The sequence below is a fragment of the Magnolia sinica genome, chromosome 17 (assembly GCF_029962835.1).
Source record: "Magnolia sinica isolate HGM2019 chromosome 17, MsV1, whole genome shotgun sequence".
Taxonomy (NCBI): Eukaryota; Viridiplantae; Streptophyta; class Magnoliopsida; order Magnoliales; family Magnoliaceae; genus Magnolia; species Magnolia sinica.
Genome location: NC_080589.1, coordinates 69,475,882 through 69,498,225, shown reverse-complemented (window position 1 = coordinate 69,498,225; position 22,344 = coordinate 69,475,882). Strand labels below are relative to the sequence as shown.

Sequence of the window (22,344 nt, the reverse complement as noted above, 5' to 3'; positions counted from 1 at the left end):
ACAACCATCGGGCTGGTGGCAGGGGGACTAGCCAATCCGTTTCCCTAATTATACTATCTTAAACATCTAATCACACCCATTGACCATAAATATGATCAGTGTGAGTTTCGGTACCCGTGCTTCATACGCAATGGCCCCACCATTTAGACGATATTGATTGATTTACGATTATGCCACGTCGAGCCCATTATAAGAAAGCTCATTGAGGGGAGAGAGAGAGAGAGAACAAAGAAAGAAAAGACATGGTGGGTAGAAGGCTCTTTCTTTTCCTTTTTCTAATATTTGCTTCTTCCTTCTTCCAAAAACCATCATTTGCTATCAAGAAGAAATCTTATGTTGTGTATTTTGGAGCACATTCTCATGGATTCCAACCTTCTTCCATCGACTACAAACGTGTCAAAAACTCCCACTATGAGTTCTTGGAATCGTTTGTCGGGAGCAAAGAGAAGGCGAAAAATGCCATCTTCTACTCCTACACGAAACATGTGAATGGTTTTGCCGCAAACTTAGAAACGAAGGAATTTGAGGAGATATCGAAGCATCCGGATGTTATATCGGTTTTCTTGAATAAGATGGTGAAGCTACACACGACTCGGTCGTGGGAGTTCCTAGGGCTGGAGAAGAATGGCAAGATTCCTGAAACATCGTTGTGGCAGAAAGCGAGGTTTGGCGAAGATATAATCATTGGGAATATTGATTCGGGGGTTTGGCCGGAATCGGAGAGCTTCAATGATGATGGAATGGGGCCCATTCCAAAGAGGTGGAAGGGATCATGTGATAGTAAGGGTGGAGTTCGTTGTAACAGGTAATTTTCTCTACTAATTTTAGATTGCTTCTCTTCATAATCAAGTGGTTTTTGGGGCAAGGGTTTATGTGGGCTTGGGGACTGCTCGAAGTTGAATATCCTGTATAGCTTCGCTTTCTTTGGCTAAATGAAGCTTTTCTTCCTTTCCAAAAAAAAAAAAAACAACTGTTTTTGGGTTTACTTCAAGAGTTCCTGGCAACTACTGAATTTACCAAAAGATGTCCTCAAGTGCTTTTGGACGTGTAAAATAAGTGCTTTTGAAGAGTAAAGTGAGTGAGATTCCCTGGCCCATTATCTTTTTAGCTTTGTGGTATTTGACAAACGTCCAAAAAATCGAAATGTTTAAACAAATGACCCTGGCTACTTTTTGACAAAAATTGAAGTGAAATTGCTCTCACTGCTTTTGCTTAACGAGTGATTACGGGAGGGATTTGGATGTCGTAAACACTATGGGGCCCACTATGGTGTTTGTGAGAAATCCATACTATTCACATGTTTTTTCAAATCATTTTATGACATGAGCCCGTAAATGAAGTAGATCCAAAGATCAAGCAAGCCACGCAACAGAAAATAGTAGAGATCATATACCCATGGTTAAAATATCCATAAGGCTTACTATTTATAGACCTAGACTCCAACTCAAACACCCAAAAAACATGACTTAATATAAATAGTAAACTTACTATTTATAGACAGCCTCTATTCCTACTCGACTTCATGATTTTGGCCCAACCAAGTTATTCTCCTAACTTTTCTAAGCCCTTTTCATGTTGAGCACGACTTCTGTAACTTAAAGGATCAAAAGTTATACTCAAACTAAAACTTACTATTTATAGTAAAAATGAAACTAAATGGGACTTTTGATTGTCAATATGATGGAATCTCACAAATCCAGCATGGCCAACCAAGCATAATAGGGTTGGTTGAAATAAGTAGGTCCTCCTACCCCAAAATCATATATAATATGTTGAAAAACTCATCCCAATTTACAAGATATGACTAATTTAAGGTTTTGACGGTCCGGATTGCTTCCACCTCCGATCAAGCCTTCTCTGGTCCATCTTTTCCATGAAAATGTATGTAACCCACTCTATATCAATCTCTTCCACTTCAAAAGAACTTGATCTCGAGTTCTCATCCAGCTTCGGTAAATGATACTTATTTAGGTGTGTAATGCTGAAAGAACGTGAATCTCTATGTCATCCGAGAGATCAACAACGTAAGCATTACCATTAATCTTTCGAAGAATCGATACCTGTCCAATCTTCTTGTTCTTCAACTTATTATAGGTCTCGGTTAGAAATCTCTCCTTCCGTAGATGAACCATAACATTGTTGCCTACCTCGAATGCATTTTGTCATTGATGCTTGTCGACTTGCTCTTGTATTTATCGTTCAAAGCTTCTAACTTAGCTTACACATCCGCATGAATACCTATAATTTGGTCCATCATATGTTCTGTTGCAATGCTCATGCCCAAGAGCTTGGGCAAAGAGACCAAGTCAAGTATGTGGTGAGGTACTCGACCATAAACAATCTGAAATGGGGACTTCCCTGTCGAGCGGTTCACTATATTATTAAATGTAAACTCCACTTGAGACAATACCAAATCACATTGCTTCAGCTTGGAACCTGAAATACTTCGAATGAAGTTTCCCAAAGTGCAATTCACAACTTCAGTCAGCCCATCAATCTGCTAGTGGTAGGCACTACCGAACTAAAGTCGCGTACCGAACTGATTACACAAAGTCCGCCAAAAGTGGTTAATGAATTTCATGTTACGGTCAGAAATAATGGTCTTAAGAACCTTGTGTAGCTGTACAACCTCTTTAAAAAATCGATTCACCACGTGTGTTGTATCAAAGGTCTTCTTACATGAGATAAAGTACGCCATCTTTGAGGAATGATCAACCAAGAATACCAAATTTATGACGCACTGTGTTCGTGGGAGACCAAACATGAAGTCCACATATAAGTCCTCTCAAGGATCGTCAGGCACAAGTAAAGGGTGTAAAGACTCATATTCTGAGACTACCCATTGAAGGAGGTATGACAAATATGATAGCGTTGTACCTCTTTACCCACGTCACATACCAATTATGGCTAGCAATACCATTTCTCAACAAGAGCATGCATCTTGTCTCACCCAAGGTGTCCACCAAGGCCACTTCCACATATCTCTTGGATAATCTGATCCCTCAGATAACTTTGGAGGATGCACAATTGATTCCTTTTAAAGAAGAAATCATCTTGCATATGTAGGTCACTGAGATGACCATCTTAACACCTTATCCATACATCCTTGAAGTCATCATTCTTGGCATACAATTCCTTGAGACAGTTGAAGCCAACTACCTCATTGCTCATCGTAATAAGTAGAAATGCATGGCAGCTAAGTGCATCAACCACCTTATTATGCTGTCCTGACTTATGTTTCAGAATGAACGTGAATTCCTATAAAAATGTGACCTATCTAGCATGTACGCGGTTCACATTAACCTGATTATTAATAAACTTTAAAGCTTGATGGTCAATATAGGAAAAAATTCTCTCTTAACATCTCAAGCTCATATGTCAACCATTTCTTTCGAGTTTCGTTAAGCTTCTCGTTATAGAAGGCTACCAGTTTACCTTCTTGTGATAAGACTCCTTCAATTCTAACATATGAGTTGTCACGCTTAACCTCAAACAGCTTGTTGAAACTAAGAAGAACTAAGACTGGTGTTGTGGACAATCGATGTTTGATTTCAACAAAACCCTTGTCAGCTTTATCGGTCCACTGAAAATGTCATTTTTATGCAATTTGTAATGGGTGCAACTATAATGCTGAAATTTCGCACGAATCGACGATAGAATGTCGCCAACCCGTGAAAACTCCTCACTTCATGAATGTTCATCGAAATCAGTTTTTCCCTGATGGCTGGTACCTTTTCATCGTTCATACGGATGCCCGTGGACATCACAACAAATCCTAAGAACAAAAAGTTATCAGTTGAAAAACAACACTTCATCAAGTTGAGGTATAACCTGTTAACTGTCAGGACCTGTAGCACGTGCCTAACATATTTAAAGTGTTTCGTCTCACCTTGTCTATATATCAAGATATTATCAAAATATACTACCACAAACAGGATAAATGGCTTCAACAATTGATTCATCAAACACATAAAAGTGCTCGGTGTATTCGGTAAACCGAAGGGCATAACCTATCACTCATACAACCCTACCTTAGTCTTAAATGTCATTTTTCATTCATCACTGGGCCAGATACGAATTTGATAGTACCTTCTGCTTAGATCTAGTTTAAAGAATACTTTAATACCTTCTAGCATATCAAGCATGTCGTCCAACCGCGATATCGAGAATCAGTATTTAATAGTAATCTTGTTAATTGTCCGACTGTCGATACACATGAGCCAGCTCCCATCTTTCTTCGGTGTTAATAAAGCCGGTGCGATGCATGGGCTCATGCTCTCTCTTAGAAGACCCTTACGAATCTATTCCTCTACCTACCTTGAAGTATCTCACACTCTTTTGGACTTATCCGATAGTGAGGGAGGTTGTGCAAGCCAGCCCTAGGAACAAGGTTTATGTAATGTCGGACATCCCGCATAAGAAGCAATCTATCAGGTAACTCTTTAGGCCATATTTCTTTAAACTTGTTCATCAATGACCTTAAACTTAGAGGAATGTTTAATGGCTCTGATTCCCCGACATTTACCACCATGGCATACACCTTACCGGTTTCCTTGGATTCTTCTACAAAATTTCGAATGGTCAAGAGGGAGCTCCCCTCCACTTTAAAAGCTTTGGGATGATTCTCTAGTGTCATAGGGTCAAGGATCGTCTTATGACCATCCTTGACAAAGATACAAACATTGTCTCATCATTAGTGGGTCATATCATGGTCCGATTGCCATGGTCGACTGAGCAACATATGACATGCTTCCATGTTGACCACCTCACAAAGTACGTAATCCTTATAATTCCTATTAATTGAAAATGAGACAGTCCATTGTTCAGTTACCTTAGTCTTGTTCACATTTTTTATTCAACCAATTGAGTAAGAGAAATGATGTTTTTTCGTAAGTTGCCGCAACTTGTCCACCATCACCTTTGAGATGATATTCTCGCTATTGCCATTGTCTATAATTATATCATAAACATTACCGTTGATGGTACACCGCGTGCCGAATATATTATGTCACTGCGGGTGCACCTCCTTCCTTAGAGTGTACAATAACTATCTCATGACCAAGGATTCACCATAATCCTCGACCAACCATTCTTCATCACCAGCTCCTTCTTCAGCAACTTGTTCATTCTCATTAAATCTAGTGCCTTCTTCCACTGTCTCACCTTCAGCGCGCCAAGGGCTATGGGGTGTTGAGGGCAGGTGTTCGATAAGTGGCCCGGTTGATCACAGCGAAAACAATGGTCCAACTTTAGCTGACCATAAGGATTTGGAATCATGCTCGGACCTGCTACTGTGAGCGTTGCACATTAAGGCCTAATTGGACCGCTTTTCATGTTAGTTTGCAGTTATAAGAGCTTGAGGACACCCTCCTATTAGTTCATTTTCTTTAGCTAGCGTTTAATCATGCATGGGACCCGTCATAAGGGCCCGAGTCGAAAGATAAGGCCAAGTATGGACTCTTGCAAGCTGCGTTTTTACCTTACCCACCAACTGAACCACTTCATTCATGATCCTAACTAGGAGCATCTGAACTCAGTCCTGAATTGTCGGTTGTAAACTCCCTATAAACTGTGCTACCTTCTGCAATTCAGTCTCCAACAAATCATTCCAAGTTACAAACAACTAGAATTCTTCGGTGTAATCTATGACGGTGTGGTTCCCATGCCGATAATTTTGGTATTATTGGAACAATACTTGCTCTTAATCACTGGGAGAGGAATCGTGATCAATGAAGGCATCTCATCCGCAGCTATAATCGGATGGGCACCTTGTTCTACCGGGCATGTGAGAGCTATAATTGCTCCCACTATGTAGAAGCACCGAATTTCAATTTAAACGTAACCAACTTCACTTTCTTTCCTTCTAATACGTTCATATAATCAAAATATCACTCTACTTTGGCTAATCAATTGAGGAAGTCTTCTATATGCAATAAGTCATTAAAACTGGGAAGTTTGACCTTACCTTAATAGTCTCTTTCAGGATGATCTAGTCAATCATTTCCATGGATCGATCATCGGGCAACGACGCCACTGACATTCTCTTCCTTGGAGCTTGACTCATTTGGGATAGCCCTACAATTTTCCTCTGGAAGTCCTCTATAGAAAATGGAGTTGTATCGTATAGCAATCACGGGTAGCCGAGAATCGCCTTAGGCTCGGAGCGGAATTAACACATCTGCAATATAGTCGATGGTTGCTTGCCGCCCTTTCATGGTCTACTGACTCTCGCAATGGAAAGCTTCCATTTTTTTCTATATATAATGAATCCTCAGATCACCGTTCACAAAATATTTTCTATTCCATCATTAGTTTCCATTGGCCTGAGGGGAGTCCTCACACTGATACTACTTGCCACAAGGAGGGACGTGATGAGGTCGATCACCATCTTCTTCAAGAGATAACTACTCTGAATCCACGGAGCTCTCTGAACTCCTCATAGAGCTTCCTTGAATCCACGAGGGATAAAAGCAGGAATAATTCCTAATAAATTTTAAATAACTTGATCGATCATAAAAAATAAAATTACAACTCTTTAAATAACAAACTCAAACCTAAGATGAAAATTTAGACTCATACTCCAACAAAAACACCCTAAAAATATAACTTACTATAAATACTAAACTTACTATTTATAGGTGACATCTATTTCTACTAGGCTTTGGTTTTCAATCCTAACTTTTCTAAGCCACTTTCATGTTGGGCACGGTTTCTACAACTCAAAGGATCAAATGTTATACTTGATCTAAAACTTAGTATGTATAATAAAAACAAACCTAAATAAGACTTTTGGCCATCGATCCAATGGAATCTCACAAATCTGGCATGAGAACTCGGCTTAGCGGGGTTGGTTGGCTTAAGTAAGTCCTACTCCAAAATCATATACAATATGTCAAAAAACTCATCTCGATTTGCAAGATATAACTAATTTAAGGTTATGATTGTCCCCATCGTTTTTGCCTCCAATCAAGCCTTCTCTGGTCCATATTTACCGTGAAAGTGTCTTCCACTGCGACTGCTCACAGCCACAGTTTATGATGATTCTAATGGATAAATTCACCAGGAAGCTGATCGGAGCAAGATACTTCAAGAAAGCCTATGAGGCCATAATTGGACCGATCAACGCCACACTCTCAACGGCACGTGACCATAGTGGCCATGGGACCCACACCCTCTCAACGGCTGGCGGTCGCTTCGTCCCTAGAGCAAATCTCTTCGGTTATGGCAATGGTACAGCTAAAGGTGGATTACCCAATGCCCGTGTAGCCACATACAAAGTCTGCTGGCCTGCCTGCATGGACGCTGACATCATCGCAGCCGTTGATGCAGCAATCCATGATGGCGTCGATGTGTTATCCATCTCCCTTGGTGGGCCACCCACTGATTACTTTCAAAGTGGCATCGACATTGGATCCTTCCATGCTGTCATGAACGGTATCCCAGTCATCTGCTCTGCTGGGAACTCAGGCCCATATAGTAGTACGGTTGAGAACGTAGCCCCTTGGATCATGACTGTGGGGGCCAGCACAATGGATAGGGAATTCCCATCATATGCCCACCTCGGCAATAACAAGCACATCAAGGGACAGAGCTTCTCCACAACAGCCCTTCCATCCAACAAACCATATCCGTTGATCATATCCATTGATGCCAAATCTGCCAATTCAACGGCTCGTGATGCTGGGCTCTGTCTACCAGGATCCCTTGATCCTAAGAAAGTAACAGGAAAGATCGTCGCCTGTACGGATGGATTAATCAGTAGTGTGGAGAAAGGCGATGTAGTCAATCAGATGAACGGCATCGGGGTGATCATCTTGAATGGGCCCACTAGCGAAGTCACTGCCCAACCTCATGTCCTCCCAGCCATAGATATTGCTTGGGACGCTAGATTTGCTTTATTATCCTACAATCGAGCCACTAAATCACCAACGGCTTACATTACACGGCCCACCACACAGCTCAGAACCAAGCCAACACCAACTATGGCTGCATTCTCATCACAGGGGCCCAATTCTATCACACCGGAGATTCTCAAGGTGAGTACTAACATGCTTTGAATGTGGTCCACGTGTGAAGTAAATCTAGTTCACTAACCAGGCAAGGCCGGACCGTCTATCAGAATTCCGAATCGGACCTTTGAGTTACGATGGTGGCCCACAAGAATGGACCGCGGGTCCCTGTTTCAAACAGAGAACGGTATTGCCGTTTTTGAATTGTAGTCGGCCAACACCCTGTTGACCGACTTCACTTTCTTGGTGCACAGCAAGTCCTCACGTACATGGTGTACACGCACTGCAGCATAGGGTCCACTTTGATATATTCATGAAATCCGCTCCGTCCATCCATTCTGTCATATCATTTAAATCGTCCAGACCAATTTTGAAGCATATCTAGATAACAGGTGGGCCCCAAATCAAGATTTTATGGTTGATCTATCAGTTTAGCCACTTCCACAGGGATTCAGGAGCTGAAATTCGACGTGTACGGTTCATTTATGGTCCTCAGGCCATGTATAAAGTTTCAAGCCAAGAAGATGGTTGGAACCCTGTGACCTTGCATTCTGGCTGATTTTTGGGCTACTTGAGCTTCAGTTTCTCAGTTTTCTTGGATCTCTGGCATGTAAATCCATTGATCTTGGGCCCCTGGGGTCCATCCCTTGCCTTGGTGCATTCTGAGCATTAATTTCATACTTTTAGCATCCTTTTTCAGCCCAAGCTCCTAAAGTCACATTGCAGCATAAACACGATTAAATCGAGCTATTAAACAATATCATGTTCATAAATCCAAGCAATAACTGGGGTCTAATATGCAATATTTGACCCTCAACACATCCACCGTTCAAAACTTCTTAGGCCACGGTAGTTTCTGATGAAGCTGATATTTTTGTTTTCACTTTATCTATCTCTATGTTAATTTATGAATAGGATGGATGTCAAAAATATGTCACCATGGACCCTATAAATGTTCCAACGGTGGTGTGAAGGCTCCCACAGTTTTCTGTAGTGGGTCCACTTGAAATTTAAATCTCTCTGATTCTCTTTGTAATGCTATAAAACAATCTCTAAAAATGGTTGCACAATACGAATACAACACATGCATCATGGTAGGGTCCACATAGCTTTGTGACATCACTTCCGTAGCAATTTAACTAGGGCTAAAAGTTGGGCGGGTTCAACCCGACCGACCCGTGACTGACCCGACATTGGGTTGGGCTCGGGCAGGATATTTCGAGTCTGATCTTAAGCTTGGCCTATACAAACACCAACCCGATAAAACTAAGGTTGGGCTCAGGTTGAGGTCTCAGGTTGCCTGACCCAACCCGAACCTGATCAATATATAAGTTACTTATAAATTATAATTGAGTGTGGATCGTTTGTGTTGAAGGCACACTAGCAATGTCAAGTCTCATTTGTCCCCGTCATTTCCAAGGCCTCAAGCTAACAAGATATGCCAGATTTCTCTCTCCCAAATAGACTTCATGCTATGCTACATGACTTTTAAAGGAGTAGTTGTCTTATATTTTAGCTTGTTTTTTAAAGAAAAAAATGAAGTTCTTTATAATGAATGATCACATATATAATTAATAAAATTATAGATACAAAAAATATAAGTCCTATATTGAAATATAATAAACTAATGTAATAACGAAAATATTAGCATGTATATACCTGACCAACCCGATCAACCCGACCGAGCCTGCTTGGGTTGGGCTTGGGTTGAGAATTCCCAACCCGAGATTGGGTTGGGTTGGGTTAGGGTTGAGGTATAGGAACCTTGGGTTGGGTTAGGGTTGAGCACCAACCCGACCCAACCCAACCCGCCCAACTTTCAACCCTAGATTTGACGACAGAACTCGTCAGTATCCAATCTGCGCCCCAAGGCATTGTTGGTCATAGACTCGCCTGGTATGGTTGAAAATCTAAGTGGGTTTTAGAAATTTGGGCCCAATTAGTTGAAAATCTAGGTGAGTCTGATGCCGGTAACTCTGGGCATAACTTGGCCTGATTTCAGTTCATATATATATGTGTATATATATATATATATATATATATAGATATATATATATATATATATAGATGAAAGATTATAGGAGCATATGATACTACCATAACATGCTTTGATTCTTCATATTTACGAAAATGTTCCTTAGATGACATGATTGAATGATGAAAAGTTAAAATTACCTTTAATGGGGAAATTTTCACAAAACCGAATGCCTTGGCGATCCACGGTGTGGAGCTCCAAGAAATCAAAAGCTGTTTTAGCCCTAACTTATTATTTTATCCAATCTGATCACTAGTTGCACGAACTAAGCTAATGAGCCAAATCCATGATATAGGTAGACAATTCAATTAAAAAGAGGGTACATAGTGATGCCCACCCTTTGAAAGTATTTTCCTCTATTAGGAGAGATGTCGAACATTAATTTTTTATAGGGCCCATCATTAAGATTATAAGAAATCCACTCCAACCATTAGATTACATCTTATGGTAAAAGAAAAACCGTCTAACCACTTAATATTTAGAGTTTTTTTACAATCCAATATTTATGAAGGGGAACTCATGAAGAGAAGTTGGACACATTTATACATAATATTGGGTTCCAGAAGTAGATGATAAAAACTCCTAAGCCGAGGTATTTTTGTCATTGGGTGCAGATTCCTCTAACGCCTTAATAGAGGAGGGTGTTTATAAATTTCAGAAACTAGAGGGAGGTGTTTACAATTTTCTTTAAAAATTGGCCCCCAAAAAAATATAATTTGGAATGGACCATGAATTCGACATCTTCTGCCTGCCGCAAATAGGAAATTTCTATTTGTTATAGTCCAATTGGGCCCTATCATCACACATTGCATTTAAGGTAGCAGTGCTGACAATGACAGTGGTGATTTAAACCAATCACTACCTGACAATGACAGTGGTGATTTAAACCAATCACTACCTAAGAAAATGGGATTTCTCAATTGTGGCAAGCAAAAGATCTGAATTCCAAACAAAAACATTCGGTGCTTTTCTCTTAGTGTAAATGGTTAATTTATCATTCCATCCGTTAATGGGTTTTTTTCTATATATATAGCCGGATATTACTGCACCAGGAGTCAATGTCCTCGCGGCCTATACCCAATACATTGCACCCAGCGATCTCCCTTCTGATCCACGACGAGCTCTCTTCAATGCAATATCTGGGACATCCATGTCATGCCCTCATATTGCCGGCATCACAGGCCTTCTCAAGGCAATCCACCCCAAATGGACCCCATCGGCTATCAAATCAGCAATCATGACTACTGCACGAACAAAAGACAACACAGGAGCTCCCATGAGAAACTCTTCTTTATTTAAGGATACCCCTTTCAGCTATGGTGCAGGACATGTGCATCCTAACCGTGCAGTGAACCCTGGCTTAGTTTATGATCTAACAGTTGAGGATTACCTGAATTTCCTATGCACCATTGGATACAACAAGACTCAATTTGCATATTTCACCAAAAAACCTTACTCATGCAATCAAAAGTCCTTAAATCTCTTGAACTTCAATTACCCTTCATTAACTGTTCCTCATCTCTCTGGTCTGACCACTGTAAGTAGGACTGTGAAGAATGTGGGAAACCCAAGTACATACACGGCCCGCATCCATGCACCGCCAGGAATTTCTGTATCAGTCAAGCCCATGAGCTTGAAATTTGAGAAGATTGGTGAAGAGAAGACATTTAAGGTCAGCCTACAGGCCAAGGAAGGAGGTGTGGTTGGTGAGTATGCGTTTGGGAAGCTTATATGGTCAGATGGGAAGCACTACGTGAGAAGTCCTATAGTTGTGAAGGCAGCAAAAGCATGAAAGGTGTTGAATTTGCTTGGTGGTTTTGGACGGTAGCTTTTTTTATTATACAAGCTCATGTCTAGCGTGAATGACTAAGGTAGAAATTACCCCAGCAATCTATATTTAAGTATGATTTTTTTAAGGGCCTGTTTGGTTAGGGGTAAGTACCCCTAAATGATGGTGAAAGCATAATGATGACTTCGATGAGATGTATCATGTGTTTGGAAAAAAAGAGACATTGCCGAGTAATTTCACCCCGAAAACCAAAATCACATGTCAGTAATTTCAAAGAAAATCTAAATAATGAATATAAATCCAGAACGCCTGCTATGAGAGGAGTGCTGATGCATTGTGTGTTCTGTAGAAGTTTTTGATTTCTTATATACATGAATGCAGTATATCTATTTAATTATTTAATTATGTAATTGTGTCACACCATGCTAGGCCTCTGACATAAATATCAACTCCATGTGTTTCAAGTGGACCACATGATTGTAGATGGTGTAAAGGGCACATTGACCCTCCAAACCGTTTCATGTGCCCCACCCAATAAATTAATGGGCCTGATTTTGAACCTGAGCCCTACTTTTTCGTGTGGTATCTAATGGTTGTGGTGGATTTTATATAATTATACGGTAGGCCCTATAAATATCAAGGGTGAACATTTCTACCACTTTTTCCCATAGTGCCCACTTGAATTACAGATCAGTCTGTTTTTTCACATGCACATCATGGTAGGCCCCTAGAAAATAAAGAACGGTGTTCCAAATAAAATTATTTTACTTACACAACATCACATCATGATTGAAAGGAGTTATTATTTGCCATAAATTTTGGAAAAGCAGGTCAGTAACTTGGGACTTGTGGCACTCATGTAACTGCCATAGAGGGGATTGCGTGGACTTAGAAATTGTTTTGTGAGAGGTTTAATAACAAATACTTTCTCAAAAGTGTTCAATGTAGTAAAATAATCGAATATGTAAACTTAGAGTAAGGAGACTTATCTATTAGGTAGTACGAAGCTAGATATAGATCACTCTATATATAGTCTAAGAGGAACTTAAGCAACATCAACGCAAACCAAGAGATCATCTACCATTCAGCTAAAGGAATAGTCTACTACGCCGAATCACCTGCAGAACAATCGGCTTTAGCATACGAGAACGAGGAATCACCACCTTAAGGAGAGCCACATCCCAAAGAAGAGTCAACGTAATGTTAGGCCTATGTAGGAGCGCCCCTAGATTCCAACATATACGTGTGTTTGCAAATTTTAGGGATAAAATTTTTGTTAAAGGGGTAGAATATAATAACCCAAAAAGTTGTACACACTAATAGATACAATAGTGCTCTCTCACATGTGTAAATGTATGCAATTTCGCAAGTAAAAATTTTCTTTTTAAAGATATATAGATGAACGTGGATACACACACTCTTAGACTCACATATACACTAACCTCGGACCCTAATACATCATCTTAAACTCAATCGTTATCGAATCAAAAACTGAAATGACTCATCATCACTAACTCAGGATATCTAATTGTCCACTTCGATTTTGGACCACCCATCAACTTCATATTATCATATCCGCTCATACATAGATCCATATAATAATCAGATCTGGTCATCTTACCCGTTACCTATATATACTTAGCCTACCATTGACATCTTGATCTAGAGACTCGACTTCCGTGTGCTTAGACATGTACACGCATAAACACATCTTGAGCTTATATATCTTAACCCACTCGATTAGCCATCAATCTAAATCATTGAGATAACTCCTTATAGGTTGACTAAGCTAACTAACCAATCAATTTCAATCTGGACTTTTACATCATCACTAAATAGATAAAATAGTTCATCTCGGCCGTTTACACTCAATCATCCTTGACTGTGAACCCATCATCTTTGTGAACCCATCATCTTAATTCTACTATAATTAGAAATATTTTACACCATTATAGTTTAGATCCAACGCTTAGAAACATGTCATCAATCATCCTAAGTTTTCTATGACGTACACATTCTTATTTGACACTGAATCTTAAAAAGTTGATTTCTAATAACCCCATTGTAATAAAATTTCAAATAATGTTTAATGTGATTAAGCCTTAAATTATCAATTTCGAAACCTAACTCACAAGATTCATCATCCATCAAATTTTATATCATATCTAATAGATGACCCACCTGAAAATCAAGTAACGACTATCATTACAACCTACAAATGAATACCAATGAATCTAATAGATTATTTTTCACCAAAAGAATCATTTGCACCAAGTATTAGAACTCCCCTGGAGCAATCCTACCTAATCTATAGTTTACCAAAATTCAAATAGAGTCTGGCACTCGCATATGCATGTATACCTTGCTTCATACACCTTCATCTAATAAACAGCAATCTAACCATTCATCCATGAGTCTAACCGTACGTCTATGCTTTAACGCCTTAAGAAGCTTTATGAACCCTTAAATTTTGATTTTAGAGGTGATCCAATGTTAATTATCGTTCATAACTGCTTGATCTAAAACATTCTTTTAGAAGCATTCTCTGATGATCAAGCCCGCACAATAGTTGGACCATTGGATGCCACGACCCGAGATCGACCTACACTCAACTCCAAACCTATACACAAATGAGTCGAGCTCCAAAACATTCACGCACATGTGCGTGTATACAATCTGAAAGTAATGTATGTGTGCTCACATGGAGGTCGAAATCGAAAAACTGGGTTCAGCGCATGTAGCCACATTCGAAAAAAAATTCCGTCTCCAACTTCCTCGCTTTGAAAGAAGTAAGATAGCTACGATATGGGAGAGTCATCTCCAGTTGATCCAGACCATTCATTTGAAGATCTCCAGTCGTCTAAGTGCATGCTATTAAGAGAATAGAAAATCAAAAATCTTTTCAATTTCTCTCCGTCTTTCTTATTTTATAAATGGAACTTAGTTGTGGGCTTCCTCTGGATAATCCAGGCTGTTCAACCTCACACGAATTGTGGTTTGACAGAAATCATCCGTATGCAAGGTTTTCTTCTTCGCCATCTGGTTATGCACAAAGTTTAGAAAATATGAAGCAAATCTATTTCAAACCATCCGCTTAAGCCTCAAAAGATTTCCAAGGCCTAGACAAAATATTCGAAGCCCGGAGAAACCCGTCGCCACGACTGAAAACTCCATCTTTTGTGAAAGCTTGCGGCTACCGGTCGAAAACTTCAAACTCATGAACCACTAGGAAAACTGTTATGAAGCTTCAATTTCTTGATTTCTCAAGCTTTTTAGAGATGATCTGGATCATCTAGAAGCATTGAAAAGAAGAAAGAACCAACAGATGAAGTTTCTCCATTAACGATTGCTTCTTCCATGCCGAACAAACCACCATCGAAGAATTTGTCACAACAGTCGATCCAAAGATCCGTTTCGATCATGATAAGGCACATATGGTCTGCATCTGATCACCATTAATTAACCATAAATCAACCCAACATTTAGCTATGGAAATCGATTTGAGATTCAACGTTGAAGCCATTACATCAAAACATGTTAGGAAAAATCGACACGGAGTCCTTCAATCATGATTATGAAGCATTTGAGGGAGGGCAATGAGGGTGGTTAGAGAAAGAGAGAAGCAATGTGTTGATTCCCAATTAACTCGCCCAGTTACATCAAGTTGCAATTGAGTCACAATTGAGTCGTCCTGAGTTGAAGTGAGTCGAATTGAGTTTGAGTTTTTAGTGGGATAGAAAATTACGTTGTGAACAGGTGAGTGATCCTCTACTCGTTTGATTTCATCTTTAATTCATCTTTTCAATCCTAGTTCGTTTCAATTCAAATTCCCTTGAATTCTTCTTTGTTAAATTCTTTTTTCCATTTATGCAATTCACCTCTTTTGAACCATGTAATCATGAGCTATTAGCATTGAGTCTAGCCCTTTTGGAATCGGGTCTGGCCTTCTTACCTCGGGGCTAACTATCTTTGCCTTGAAGTTTGCTCCTTTATGTTGGGAATGGTCTTTTCTTTTTTTTCTTTTTTTTTTTAATCCTTAGTCTTGCATGGGTGGTAGACTCTCAGGAGTTTCAACACCCGGTCAAGGGTTCAAGCATCCATAGGTGGTGAAATTCCACTAGCGTGTGTGTGGGGTGTGTGTGCGTGTGTTAAACAAAAACAAAAAAATGGTCCTTTTTTTTTTCATTTTAACTAGAAGGTGTTCCTCTCAACTTTGCATCCTTTAATTTCTTGTGTGTTAATGTATTTTCTTAAATATATACCATTAATGATAAGTCTATCATTATCTTTCTTTCTTTTTTAAATCTAATGCATATAGTGTATTAATTTCTTAAATTTATCTTGTATTCTTGCCTCATAATTTTTTTTGAACTGTTGATGTATTCTAACATGTGTACTTTACATTGAATGTTAATTCTTGTATATATTTACATGTATTATGATTGTGAGTGCTTGAACTTATATGCGTAGTTTTGCTTGACTTGTATGGAATTCATGGAGTGCTTAATGATTGAATTGTATACCTCATAATAGAATGCATTATATTTATTATACTTTAAATTATGGTGGGATTATCAAATAAGGGTTCCCTTGGCCTTTATGGCAAGGATGATGATTGCGTTGAGATTATGGAGAAGGGTTTCTTCGGCCTTTATGGTAATGATGATGATTGTGGTGGGATTATCAAGCGGGGATTCCCTTGGACTTTATGGCAATGATGATGATTGCGGTGGCATAATCGAGCAGGGTTCCCTGAGAGATCATACTTAAGATGACTTACATTACATGTATAATTCATGCACCATGATATCATACTTATTTAATCATGACATGGTATCTCGTTATATGTTTTATCTATCTCTATCATGTTTATTATGATTTCATAATAGCCTTTTATCTTTCCTTGAACTGTGCTAAATTGTTTTTTACTTGCCTCCATCGAATATGTTTCAAGTTGGTAGTGGATATGATCTGCCTAGACTTCGAGCTTTCTAAATTAGTAATATATGCAGGTTTACTGGATGAGAGGGGAGCTAAAGATGAAGAGTATTTGGATGGATACTTCCATTTGAGTCTAGACTTAAGATATCTTATTTTATTTGAGAATTGTAATGAATCAAGAGTGAGAAGTGAGAGGAAATTATAATAGTACCAGAACTATAATAAAAGTTTAATTTTGAATTTGAATTTAAAATTTATATTCAATTGGAATGATTTGATTTGGATGGATGATGATCTGAATGTTAATGTGATGAATGAATACATGAAGTTATAGTTCATACCCTTGAACTCGAAATTAGAGTCGCTATACTCAAGTTTTGAATTTTGATGCGTGACATATTATTTGCCATGACTTTTGAAAAAACATGGCAGTAGCTTGAGTGGGGTCCATCTTAGTGTTTATGTTAGATCAACCTTGAGCAACTAGTGTATCACACCATGTTAGGTCAATGGCGCAAACATTAGCCCATTCATGTTTCCAGCGGACTGCAAGATTGAAAACGGTGTACAGGGCATACACTGTCCAAATTGTTTCCCTTCATATGGCCCACCTTATTAAGTGATGGGCCTAATGTTTTGACTTAGGCCTAGGTTTTGGTATGGTATCTAAGGGTTAGAGTGGATTTTATATATAATCATCACAGTGGGCCCTTTAAATATTAAGGGTGAACATCTCTCTCCCGCCTTTTCCCTTGGTGTGGCCCACTTAAATCAAGGGTCAGCATAATGTTTTCACCCATTCCTAACGTGGTATTACACATCTAATGGCCGGAGTAGATCTCACCCTTATCCAATTGGCTTGTCCAACATAATAGAAAGATTGCATCTCCAACACATGTGCCATGATAGCACGTGTGCTTGCGTGTGAAATTCAGCAGGGCTCTAAACATGCCTTGGTTTTTCTGAGACATGCAATTATGCTGGGGTCTTTAGTTTTTTTAGTTGGGTACATGTTCACTAATCAAGCCGTTTGTGAGGGGCGCGACTTGGCTGCGACCCAGAATCAACAATGTGGATGCGAAGCTGACTGTAGGGCCCACGTTGATGTATGCATTGTATATCCATGCCATCCATCTGTTTTTCCAGCTTATTTCAGGGCATGGTCTCTGAAATCAATAAGATACAAATTTCAGGTGGACCACACACATGGAAACAATGGTTGTTAAATGCCCACCATTAAAAACTTCCAAAGGTCTATCATAAGGTTTGTTGACCATCTAACCTGTTGAAAAAGTCACACAGACCTTGGTAATATAAAAAATAAAAAAATAAAAGCAATTATCAGCTAGGTTCAAAACTTTCATGGCCCACCAAAGGTTTTTAATGGTCAATAACCATTATTTCTGGTGGTATGGTCCAACTAAAATTTGTATCTGCTTAAGTTTTAACCGTGCCTTCAAATAAACCGGAAAAATAGATGGATTGCATGTATATACAATGCATACGTCAAGATAGACTCTAGGGCCAGGTTCCCACCCACATCACTGGTTAAGGGGTTGCAGCCAAGTTGTACTGGTCTATCTGCTAAGCTCAGCCAGTGCAAGGACTACGTCTTAAATGTTGGGGGCCGTTGCACAAAACCTTAAGATCTAGCCTCCCAAAAACACACCAGAATTATGGGATAATAAAGCAATGAAATAAATCAAAGCACAAAACCACACGACACAAGAGATTTTTACGTGAAAAACCCTTAAAGAGGTAAAAACCACGGGACCTCATCCAGATCAACAATCCACTATGAAGTAAAACGTTACAATCGATTACAAGCATACTTCGCTTAGATCAAACCTTCTTCACTTATGCAGGAGTGGATAGACAATAAGAAAATAAAGAAAAACAGAGAGATCTCATCAATTACGAATACGTAGAAGCGTTGAGATATCAAGTGCACAGTAGATCACCTCTACAAGCAGAACCTCCCTTCCACATGCTTCCTCTCTCTCTTTTCTCTCTCTTTCTCTCACCTTTGATAGCCCTAAACCCTTTAACAAACCATTACAAAGCTTTAGAAAACTCCCTTGCATCCCTAGAACAGACCTAGGGACCCATATTTATAGTTTAAGAATCTCCTTCCTGCACCTCTGTGAAAACCGCCTCAAATTTACGCAGTCTTCACAAAATCCGGACTTGAATCTGTGTAACCTCGACTAGTCAAGCAGGGTCTTCGACCGGTTGAGCGGCCTACTCGACCGGTCAAGCATATCCCTCGACTGGTCAAGCATCAAGGAGTCTCAAACCAATTTGCTCGTTGGACTTTGAATCGAGCACCACTCAACCGATCGAGTAGCTCTATATGCTCTTTTAACCTGGGGAGGAAAAACCCCATCAAATCTTTCCATTTCCGACTCAGGAGGAATTCGCTTTCTTCAAGCCAGCCAGGTTTCTACAAACCTCAAACTTGCCCCTGAGCAATGTCTTAGTCATCATGTCTGACACATTATTGTCCGTGTGGACTTTCTCAAGCTGTAACACTTTCTGTTCCAAAGTATCTCTGATCCAGTGATACTGAATCTTTATGTGCCTCGACTTGAAGTGCTGACTTGGATTCTTACTCAAGTGTATAGTACTTTGACTATCGCAATAGACCACATGTTGCTCCTGCTTCAGGTTAAGTTCTTGTAGGAACCTCTTCATCCAAAGCATCTCTTTATATGCCTCTGTGATTGCAATGTACTCGGCCTCTGTCGTTAATAATGTTACGACCTTCTATAGCTTAGTCTACTAAGAGACCCCTCCCCCTGTAAACGTGAACATGAACCCCGATGTACACTTCCTAGAGTCTATGTCACCTGTCATATATGCACCTGTGTAGCCCTCTAACACAGGTTTTCCATCATCAACCTGAATGAGCCTCTTAGATACCGTAGCATCCATTTCATCACTGCCCAATGCTCTTTGCTAGGATTGGCAAGATACCGACTAAAAACACCAACCGCATATGCTATGTTTGGATGCGTATACACCATAGCATATATCAAACTTCCTACCGCTGACGCATAGGATATCTTCCTCATCTCATCTACCTCTATCTTCATCTTGGGACACTGCTTGTTGCTCAATATGAAGTGACCATCCAGTAGAGTACTGACCGGCTTCGCTGCATTCATGTCGAACCGCTCTAGGACTTTCTCAATATACCGCTCTTGTAACAGCCAAAGCTTCCTACTGCTTCTATCACAGGTTATCTCCATTCCTAGGATCTACTTAGCTGGGCCCAATTCTTTCATCACGAACGACTTACCCAACTCTTGTTTCAACCTGTCAATCTTCTTGATGTCTTTTCCCATGATGAGTATGTCATCAATGTATAACAACAGAACTAAGAAATCACCATCTGAGGACTTGCACGTGAACACACAGTGTTCTGACTCCATTCTGTCATACCCATGCTTTAACATGAACGAGTCAAACTTCTTGTTTCATTGCCTTGCAGGTTGCTTTAGCCCATACAAGCTCTTCCTCAACCTACACACTATATGCTCTTTACGTTTGACTTCGAACCCCTCTGATTGATGAATGTAAATCTCTTTTTCCAGGTCACTATGGAGAAAAGCAGTTTTAACATCTAACTACTTTATCCATACTAGCCATCAACCCAAGCAACACCCGTATGAATGTCATCTTCACCACTGGTGAGAATATCTCCTCGAAGTCTATGCCTTTCCTCTGAACAAATCCTTTCACCATAAGTCTGGCCTTGAACCTCGTTTGTGAATTATTCTACTCAATCTTCTTTCTGAATACCCACTTGTTACATATAGCTTTTTTGCCCTTAGGTAGTTTTACCATATCATAAGTGTGGTTCTTATGCAAGAATTCTATCTCCTCTTGCATAGCTTTCAACCACTCCCCCTTATGCTCGTCGGCTAGGACCTTAGAATAGTCTTCTGGCTCTCCCCCATCAGTGAGCATAATGGACTCATGTGGTAAGTACCTCTTGGAAGGATGTCCATTCCTAAATGACCTCCTCACCTGTGGCTCAACAAGTGAATCAAGTGGGAGCTGATCCCCCGGTCCATCTTTTGTAGAAACTTCCTCGTCCTCTGCACTTTGTTATACTCCTCTGTCATCAGGCACCATAGGAGAATAACTGGATCTATGTCCTCTATCTCACCTGAACTAGGCTGGGTCTTCTCTGACTTATAAATATCTTCAATACATTGTTCTTCAAAGAATAATACATCTCTGCTCCTGACGAGCTTCTTCTTGGTCGAATCCCACAGTCTGTAACCAAACTTTTTATCAATATACCCCAAGAACACACATTATCTGATCTTCATATTGAGCTTGGACCTCTCGTCCTTTGGTACGTGAATAGATGTCTTGCATCCAAACACCCTAAGATGACTGTACGATGGATCCTGTCCAGTCCACACCTTATCAGGTACTTCTCCATTTAACGGGTCTGATGGGGACCTATTTATCAAATACACTGCCGTGTGCATTGCTTCTCCTCATAACGTCTTGGGTAACTTCACATGGGATAGCATGCATCTGATACAATGGTGCGATTCATTCGCTCAGCCACACCATTATGCTGGGGGGTCTTAGGAACCATCTGTTCATGCCGTATACTCAGAGACTTACAATACTCATGAAAGTCGCCAATGTATTCACCACCATTATCAGTGCGGATGTACTTTAATGATCTACATGTCTCTCTCTCAACTATAACATGAAACATTTTAAACACACCAAAGATCCCGTCCTTAGATTTTAAAGTATAAGCCCAAACCCTCCTAAATGCATCATCTATAAAAGTGACAAAATACAATGCCCCACCTAAGGTTTTTGTCCTCATAGAACCACAAACATCAAAATAAACCAAATCTAATACATGCAATTTATTAACATGAGAAGCAGATTTAACAAATAAAACTCTATGTTGTTTGTCTAATAAACTATCAATACAGGTTTTGAGAGGTATGCCTGTCACGTCTGGAAGGAACCGCTTCTTTGCTAGTAGCTGAAGCCCTTTTTCACTCATGCAACCTAAACACATGTGCTATATGTCAATAGCTGAATCTTCCGCTGCGTTCAACCCACCCTTGCACACACTGACACTTACCTTATAAAGGGTGGAACACTTCTTCCCTCTGGCTGCAATCAACGAACCCTTGATGAGCTTCCAGCGCCCACCAACAAATCAACTTTCATAGCCATCATCATCCAACCTTCCCGTCGACATCAAGTTGAAGTGAATGTTTGGGATATGCTCACATCAATGAGAACCAATGTGCAGCCCACATCAATTTTGACACAAATATCACCGACCCCTACGATCTTCGATATGTCAGAATTTTCTATCTTCATGGTCCCATAGTCACCTGACTTATAGCTTGTGAAGAAGTCCCTGCGTGGAGTCGCATGAAATGAGACTCCCGAGTTTATCACCCAGTCAGTGTCCTGACTCGTAGCCGTGAGACAAACATCATAATCTGTTGAAAGAATAACTACAACGTCGTCATTTGAAGCGATCGTAGTGGAGTCTAATTCATCTTCCTTCTCCT

The 22,344-nt window shown here is 39.9% G+C and overlaps 1 protein-coding gene across 1 annotated transcript; it reads left to right on the top strand.

Moving 5' to 3' along the window:
* The first annotated feature begins 240 nt into the window (after positions 1-240).
* On the top strand, positions 241-12,004 carry LOC131231305 (subtilisin-like protease SBT5.3). Its single transcript, XM_058227452.1, has 3 exons — positions 241-805; positions 7,064-8,036; positions 11,078-12,004. The coding sequence occupies exons 1-3, from the start codon at positions 243-245 to the stop codon at positions 11,834-11,836; spliced, it is 2,295 nt and encodes a 764-aa protein (XP_058083435.1). The 5' UTR covers positions 241-242; the 3' UTR covers positions 11,837-12,004.
* Positions 12,005-22,344: the final 10,340 nt, after the last annotated feature.